We start from the raw sequence: 8,006 nt of genomic DNA on the forward strand, positions 1-8,006 counted from the left end.
ACGGGTTTACAAAAGTCAGTTCTTTATTATCGGCACAAATGGTGTTAAAAGTAAAAGCATGCATTATGCAGACTGACTTGTCATAAAGCAGAACATAACTAAATGGATGTTTCAGTTTTACCAGCCCACCGTTTTTAATGACCTGTGACACATTTGATTCAATTCTTTTTAAAGATATATGTTATTAAAACTATTCAACTTCTAACACATTTTAAAAGAAAATACTTTTATTTTGACTTTGGGAGCAAATTCTGCTTTTAATTCTTTTCTATAACAATGCATCATATTTTAAAATTGCATTTATAATTTGTGGGGAAACTATAACATTGTCCCTCATTTTTCCATAATTTGAAAACATGTTTGTGTTTTTGACATTTGCTTTGTAGTTTTTTCTTGTTTGCACCGTATAAAAACACATTGTCTGCAGACACATTGCAATATTACACATTTGAATTCATCACTCACTGTTTAAGTTTTGGTTAACAAGCATGATATAGGGAGATTAAGTGTTTAACAAGTGTCGAGAAAACAGCGGACTTGTCCTTTAATAGTCAAAAAAAAAAAAAAAAAAAGCACTTCCGGCAGACAGAGACAAAAACAGACAGAGAAGCAGCTCAGCAGCGAGAAGAGGATCAGTTTCAGGAGGCAGGCCAGCTGTCGTCAACACGGAGAGCCAAGGAGGCACCTACAGACCAGCACCGAGCCATGGTGAAGATCAGCTTCCAGCCTGTGTCGGGACAGAAAGTGGAGAAGGAGACCGATGGCGACAAGACCGAAATTCTCATTCCTCATCCGATGGTGAATAATTATTGCTGTTTCTCCTATTTCTAAATGTTTGTCATCGCTCTTAGAATAAGACACTTATGTAATGTGATGCCTGCAGCTGCACCTGCACAGCCGTGAGCTGCAGGATCTTTTTTTTCTGGCAGCATCTTTCGCCATTTGCTTGGAATAAAACCTGTCATTGCTCTGATGGTCTCACTGCGCCAGTGCGCTTTTTGGAGGCTTGACGCGACTTATGTGCAAATGCATGCGCTTCATTTTGCATCACACAGGGGAAAAGCAGTTTAACAGCATAAAGTCTTTTTATTGGGTTTTATGACGTTTTTTAACGTTTATTAAAAAAATGTAGCATGGACGAAATGCACAAGCACTAGATGACAAAATGGTAGATGGGTTGTTGTGGCTTGCAGTGCATGCATATATATATGTATATATATATATATATATATATATATATATATATATATACACATATATATATATATATATATATATATATATATATATATATATATATATATTTCCAGCTCTAAAGGAGGCAGAGCAGAGGAGTCCTCAACTTTGCCATAGCAGCACCTCATCCAAGAGACATGACCAGGCCTCCGAGGTGATGAACCATAACGGGCTGTAGATACGACACCAGGCGTGTGTGTAAAGTGAATATTGCAGAAGTACTGAGCTGTAGTGTTGTGTGTCATCTGAAAGTAGACAGGAGACGGCCGTCCTGGTGTGTCACGCTCTCAGCTGGTGTGAAAGAGCCTTTATCTCTCACAGTGGGGTGGAAGAACACAAAGAGCTAAGTCTCACAGGACTGTGTGTGTTCGTACGTGCACAGTTGTCGCCTTGTCCTCGTGCACCCTCTGCCTCCAAATGCTCCCACAAAGAACAGCACGTCGAGCTGGAGCCTCCTAATGCGAGTCAGAGAAATACTGGAGGTACAAGGCAAACGCTGTGAGACACAGGCCCTGTCCTTTTTGGAAACGACTGAACTGTCATTCTTCACTTTGAAGCTGCTTCACACAGCCTGGTTCTCCTGCTCCGTCTGTAGCTCCGGCTAAGAATAACAACCTTTTGTTGTTTCCTCCAGAGCTGGCTCTTTTTCTTCTTCTTCATGAGCTAATTTTACCTGCTACGAGCAGTAAGCAGCCACAGTAAATCAGTAAATGGAAGCACAGAGTGGGTGGCCACTATGGGTGCGTAGTGCCACCCTGCCAACGCAGGTTGGGCGCGTGGCACCAGCAGATGGGCTGCGAGACTGGAGGCGTCTGGGAGGATTACTCACCACCTCAGTCTAGATTTCATTATCAAATGCTCCATCATGCCTTCGTCTGGCTGGGCTCGGTGCTGCTAATTCCTGCTTTGAATGCAGCGTTGCCATTTATATGAGCTTCTATTTTAGCAGTTAGTTAATTCAGGTCACTTTCAGCTGCTCGTTACGTTGGAGATGAGCAAGCTGAAAGTCAGACCGATGCTTTTCTGTGTCTCGTTGAAGTATTAATATGTGCACTGTGTTTTTCAGGATGAGGAGGAGCTGGTCCTGCCGCTGCGGCCCAAGAAGTCTCCCCTCAACGGCCTGTGCTGCCTGACTTTTGGCCTGGTTGTCTTTATGGCTGGCCTGGTCCTGGCCTCCATCTATGTCTACCGCTACTACTTTATACCTCATGTAAGACACATGCCTGTGATTGGTCTTTGCATAAAACACTGGCATTATATAAATGATATGATGTCCTCACTGTCACCTTTAGGAAATATGCCACACACTTGTTTGTTGCAGCAGGTGTGTTGATTGTGTGTGTGTGTGTGTGTGTGTGTGTGTGTGTGTGTGTGTGTGTGTGTGCAGATCCCAGAGGAGAACCTTTTCCATTGCCGGGTTCTTTATGAAGACTCTGTGTACGCCCCCCTGCGTGGGCGCCAGGAGCTGGAGGAACACGTCGGCATCTACTTGGCCGACAACTATGAGAAGATCACTGTGCCCGTGCCTCACTTTGGAGGCAGCGACCCCGCCGATATAATCCATGACTTCCACAGGGTCAGGACAGAAAACACACACACTTCACATAAACAGCTTGAAAAGGGAACACACAATTCAGTCTTTACAATAACTAATCATTTTTTTAATAAAAGACCAAGTCAACAGTTTGACTTTGATGCTGAATCAGCATTTAACAATTGACCCATTAGAAGGAAAAACGTGTCTCTAGTGTTTCTCCTTAATAAGCTGGTTGATTTTACAGGGACTGACAGCCTATCATGACATTGCTCTGGATAAGTGCTATGTTATTGAGCTCAACACCACCATCGTGATGCCTCCACGCAACCTCTGGGAGCTTCTTATCAACGTGAAGGTAACGCACCTTCATACGCACCAGTGTACAGTTAAATGGAACAAAAAAACCTTTATTCACTGGTGGCTCTTTGAAGTACCAGCTGACCGTCTGTACCAGGAAAACCTGGCAGTTCCAACAGCTGTCCGTTCTTCAGTCTGACTTTTTATTCTTGAGCATAATTTAATTTATTGAAGTGTCACTGAAGAAGCGTCCTGCTCCCAAGCTCGGTCGCTAACGGGGCAATAAATTCACGCAGCAAATATGTAGCGTGGACTCCAGTAAACCTCATGTGAACCAGCTTGTCTGTGGTGGAGCGGTTTTATATTCTGACAGATGAGCGTACATAAAAGTGGATAGTGCAACGTGTATTTCCAATCTGGACCCTCCAGCCCTTCGTTCCCTCAAAGGTCAGCTCTGTCAAGCCAATTTGCTGTTGGTCATCGGTGCAGATTGTTGTGTCAAGCTGGAGTTACGTGAAGAGCAAAGTCAGAAAACAATGCTGCTTTCAGTGATGCTGTGATTTGGCAGCTATTGTGAAGTTAGTCTTAGTCTTAGTCTTCAGTTGAAACCTTGTAAGTCCACATTTTAACATCCTTTATAGTTTATTTATAATTTATCATCAACCTCCTGAGATTACATCTGTACATGACCCTTATCCCATCCAGTGACATGGCTGCACTGCTTAGATGTGGACTGACCCGTGGACTGACCCGTGGACTGACCCGTGGACTGACCCGTGGACTGACCCGTGGACTGACCCGTGGACTGACCACGCACAAGCAAAAAAAAAAAGAAACATAGATTCTGTCAGTCTCTATCATCAGATATTAGTTTTGGCTTGTCAGTGTTTAGTCCAGGTGAAGTCATCAGTGAAGATTTTGTGCCGTTGTCGTGGTTAATGAACTGACCACTTGGCTTAAGCCCTGACCGATGTGTGAACACGTTGCATGTGCAGACACCTAATGTGTTCACCTCTTGGTGTGAACATGATCCCAGTCAGCTTGTTGTTGTTGTCTCTGCAGAAGGGAACATACCTGCCTCAGACCTACATCATCCATGAAGAGATGGTGGTGACTGGCAAAGTGCACAACATACTTCAACTGGGACCCTTCATCTCTCGCCTGTGCAACGGGAAGGACACGTACCGCCTGAGCCGCCGCGTCACCCACAGACGTAAGTTGTGGTTAGCGGAAGAAGGCGTTTACAAAAAAGCTCGAGAGTCACCTGGGAGAGCGCAGCACTGTCTGTGCTTCTTGTGTCAGGGATGAAAAGGGTTTTATTTATTTATTTTATTTTAAAACTGCTGTGATCAGATTGGAAGCTCAGCACGAACCGAACCAAGTCACATCCCTGATCCCTCTTTAATGTCTCACAGGCATCAACAAGCGTGAGGCGAAGGACTGCCACCACATCCGTCATTTTGAGAACACGTTTGTGGTGGAGACGACCATCTGCGCTGAGGCGTGAACACGATGGTAATCCGTGTCATCCCACACACCCAAAGGCACATGTGCAGTCACTTCCCCAGCCACTGTAGCACCCTCCTGTGGATTTGATCCTGTCTCAGTCGCACTTTACTTGTGATTTTGGTTTGATGCCCTTTGTAATAGAATTTCTTTTTATTTCACTACCTGCATATTCTCTTTCCCTGAGCTAATATTTATCCTGGAGTGTGATGCAATACTATGCTGTTGTTCCTACCACCCAGTTTTCCATGTAGCAGACTGCTTAAGCCAATACTGAATTCTAACTCCAAGAGCTGTCCTGTTTCTCCTTAGGGATTTGTGTTATGGTTACTGTTGTTGGCTGAGCTCATTGTCTTCACGTGTTGTCAAGGTGACTGTTTTGTTTTTTCCCCACCCGACCTGGAGGACAGTCGCTGACGGCGTGTCAGTTCAAAGCATGAAAGCCACAGTCTGTAGATCCCTCTTCTTTTCCTCTCTCATGTTCTCCCTAATGTAAACACGTAGCTGCTGATGACTAGTTGCCTGCCCGTTGTTTCCTCGACCCCTTTTTGCTTTTCATGCTCTTCTCAAAAAGCGAGCGAGCACAGCGTGCGTTAGGCTGCACTCATTTGTTTGTATATTATTCCTTCAGAGTTTAAAAACCAGTGAGGACCTGTGCTCGTTTCTGACATTGTCATTAGATCTTCTTTTACTGAGCTTTTTCTTTCTTGCAAACTCCTCATCGCTGCATTTGTGGATCCTTTCACAGTAAAACGTTAGTTTTCTTCCCTGCATGTGTTTATCTAGAAAAGAAAAGCATCACTGTTAGGATGTTTTGTAAAACAATGTTTGAAGCCTTAGTCCAGAGTCAGAGACTGGACTAAAGTCAGTAACAATGAACGGGAACATATTACATGATCTGTTCGTTAAACAAAACTTTGATCTGTATATTTCGTCTGCTGATGAAATCTGTCTGTGATTAAAATAGTGAGAAAATCCCTGGTCCCTGGTAATGCTTCATTTCACACAGACCAGTAAAACCATAATGACCTGGCTTCTATAATATCATCTTAATTCTGTATATCATTGTGTTTTTATTTTTTTAAAGTCCAACCCTGGGCATTAAATTGATTTGGGCATATTAAGCACAAATCAATTTCTATTTAAATGGGGGGTTCAGCTTTTATAAATCTGTTTGTTGAAGCTGATGTAACTGGAATGAGGATACTTGTTTCTAATGTCGTCATCTGTATCAGCACTTGCATCACACACCTTCCTGCTTTGCTACAGATGATGCATGAGACGGTTTATTATTTCTGGATGTTTTTATTGAACACAACACAGATTCACCTTGTGTTCTAGCAGTTACAAAAGTGCTTTCTATCAGAGAACTGCTAGTTTTCCAGCCTTCAATATCTAATTGCATCAGCAGATCAGAATCTGCAGATGAGGTAATCTAGATCCGTGCAGTCTGTCGTAGGCTTATGGCGATGCCCCTCCATCTGGTGGGGCTTACGACTCAAGATCTGCAGACTGCAGGGCTGAGACGGTGTCAAACACGACGAAAGGCTGAATCACATCAAAAGATTTCTAAAGTAAAGTACAAGTGACACAATATTAATGCACGAAAAAATCAAAAGACAGGATGAGAGAAGGAAACTTAGCATATAAAGCAGCTGTGTTTAACATGCAAACACACAAATCTTTCAGTTTTAAGTTTTCAGGGTTCGGTTCTGATGAGAAGATGATCAAGGAGATGACGAGCAGCAAGTCTGAGGCCGGCAGGTTGACCCTGAAGACAACACGGGGGGATTTGAGGCTGTGGCGGCGTAACAGAATCCACAGGGACACATGGTTGAGAGGCAGACCCAGTGCCAACATGCAGCCAAGGACTACAGCAGGGGTCACAAATCCTGGTCCTCGAGGCCCACTGTCCTGCTTGTTTTCCAGATATTCCCAGATACCCACTACTGATTACCTGGATCAGGTGTGTTCAGCCAATCAGGAACTGGAAGGGCAGAGACAGATGGAAAACCAGCAGGACAGTGGGCCTTGAGGACCAGGGTAGGTGATCCCTGGACCACAGCGTAACCCAGCTGTGGGTCCATAGTGTCCGTCACGTCTACCTGAAGAGAAGAGCATCAGTTCTTTGACTGCAGATCTGGTTTCTGTAACATAAGCTGGTCACACAAATGTAAGTTTTTTTTAATAGGGAGTGTTTTAATGGAAATTTCCCACAACCTCCAGTGCATCTGATGTTAGTGGTACAAATACGTCTGGTATTCTGAGAAAGTTGTGCACAGCAGATCTTAATCATCAGTGTTGAGTTAGAGAGAAGCTGCATGACATGACGATAATCAATAAACCTGTGGGCTGAATATTCTTAATGTTCATCTTAACAAAGACATGAATGAAAAACAACAAAGTGCACAGAGTTCAATGTGTTTTGTTCTAAGTTGATTTTGGTAGTTTTCATCTATTCTACATTTCAGGACATGTACTAACTGGAAGCTGAAGTTAAACTGGAACGTCCAGGTTCTTGTCCAGACATGAGGAAACTTCTTTCTAGATCTGACAATTTACCAACAAACAGCCTCTGTCCTGATTTCTGTCTCAGCTCTGTTCATTTTGGCCATTTTGAGTCTGATTCCTGTCATACTCCATCCAACCACAAGGTGTCCTCAAACTTACCTGATTGTCCCCACCCAGTAACACACCTGTTCCCAGTTTGCTCATCTGTCCTCTGCCAGTTCACCTGCTTTCTTCTGCATTATGTCTTAGTGCGTCTCTTCATGCTGTGGGTTTCATATGTCCAGTGCACATGCACATGACATGTTTGTGGTGAGTTTTATTTTTCTGGGCTCACAAAGTGATTATTGATCAGTTTTGTTTAAATTACATATCAGGCTCTGTAATTTGTAATGTGATATGACCCCTGGGAATATAGTCCACTATTAAAAACAGAACTGCAAAAAGATGTTAAGGTCTTACAAGGAGTTATCTGAGAGGCAGTTTCCAGTCTGAGGTTTGCTCAGTGGGTGTTATTCAGGCTAATTTGACCACTGGACTGTTTGGGCTCAGTGTTTATTCCTATCAGCCAATACTCCAGGTGTGCTGACATCAGCTGTGGGAGTATGCTTGTGTTCAGTTTGGGGACTGATGGAAATGACAACTCAGCAGGAACGTTTTTAGTGTTTCTGTATTGACACTTGTAACCACGCGGTCTCCGGCAGATACGGTGTGTGTTGCTGGAATTGAGCGTCTGTGTGTGTGTGTGTGTGTGTGTGTGTGTGTGTGTGTGTGTGTGTGTGTGTGTGTGTGTGTGTGTAGTTACAGGACTGTGCCTCTGATTGTTTTGTGAGGAGGGGAGTGTTAGAAACGGCTCCTGTAACACAACCACTCCAAAAGAAAAAAAAAGCCATTACAAGGCAGAGAGGTCTCATTACATCCC

The 8,006-nt window shown here is 43.6% G+C and overlaps 1 protein-coding gene across 1 annotated transcript; it reads left to right on the top strand.

Moving 5' to 3' along the window:
• The first annotated feature begins 602 nt into the window (after positions 1-602).
• On the top strand, positions 603-5,553 carry itm2ca (integral membrane protein 2Ca). Its single transcript, XM_026331344.2, has 6 exons — positions 603-798; positions 2,303-2,446; positions 2,624-2,812; positions 3,018-3,128; positions 4,133-4,283; positions 4,486-5,553. The coding sequence occupies exons 1-6, from the start codon at positions 706-708 to the stop codon at positions 4,575-4,577; spliced, it is 780 nt and encodes a 259-aa protein (XP_026187129.1). The 5' UTR covers positions 603-705; the 3' UTR covers positions 4,578-5,553.
• The last annotated feature ends 2,453 nt before the right edge of the window (positions 5,554-8,006 follow it).

The sequence above is a fragment of the Mastacembelus armatus genome, chromosome 13 (genome assembly GCF_900324485.2).
Source record: "Mastacembelus armatus chromosome 13, fMasArm1.2, whole genome shotgun sequence".
NCBI classification, from domain to species: domain Eukaryota; kingdom Metazoa; phylum Chordata; class Actinopteri; order Synbranchiformes; family Mastacembelidae; genus Mastacembelus; species Mastacembelus armatus.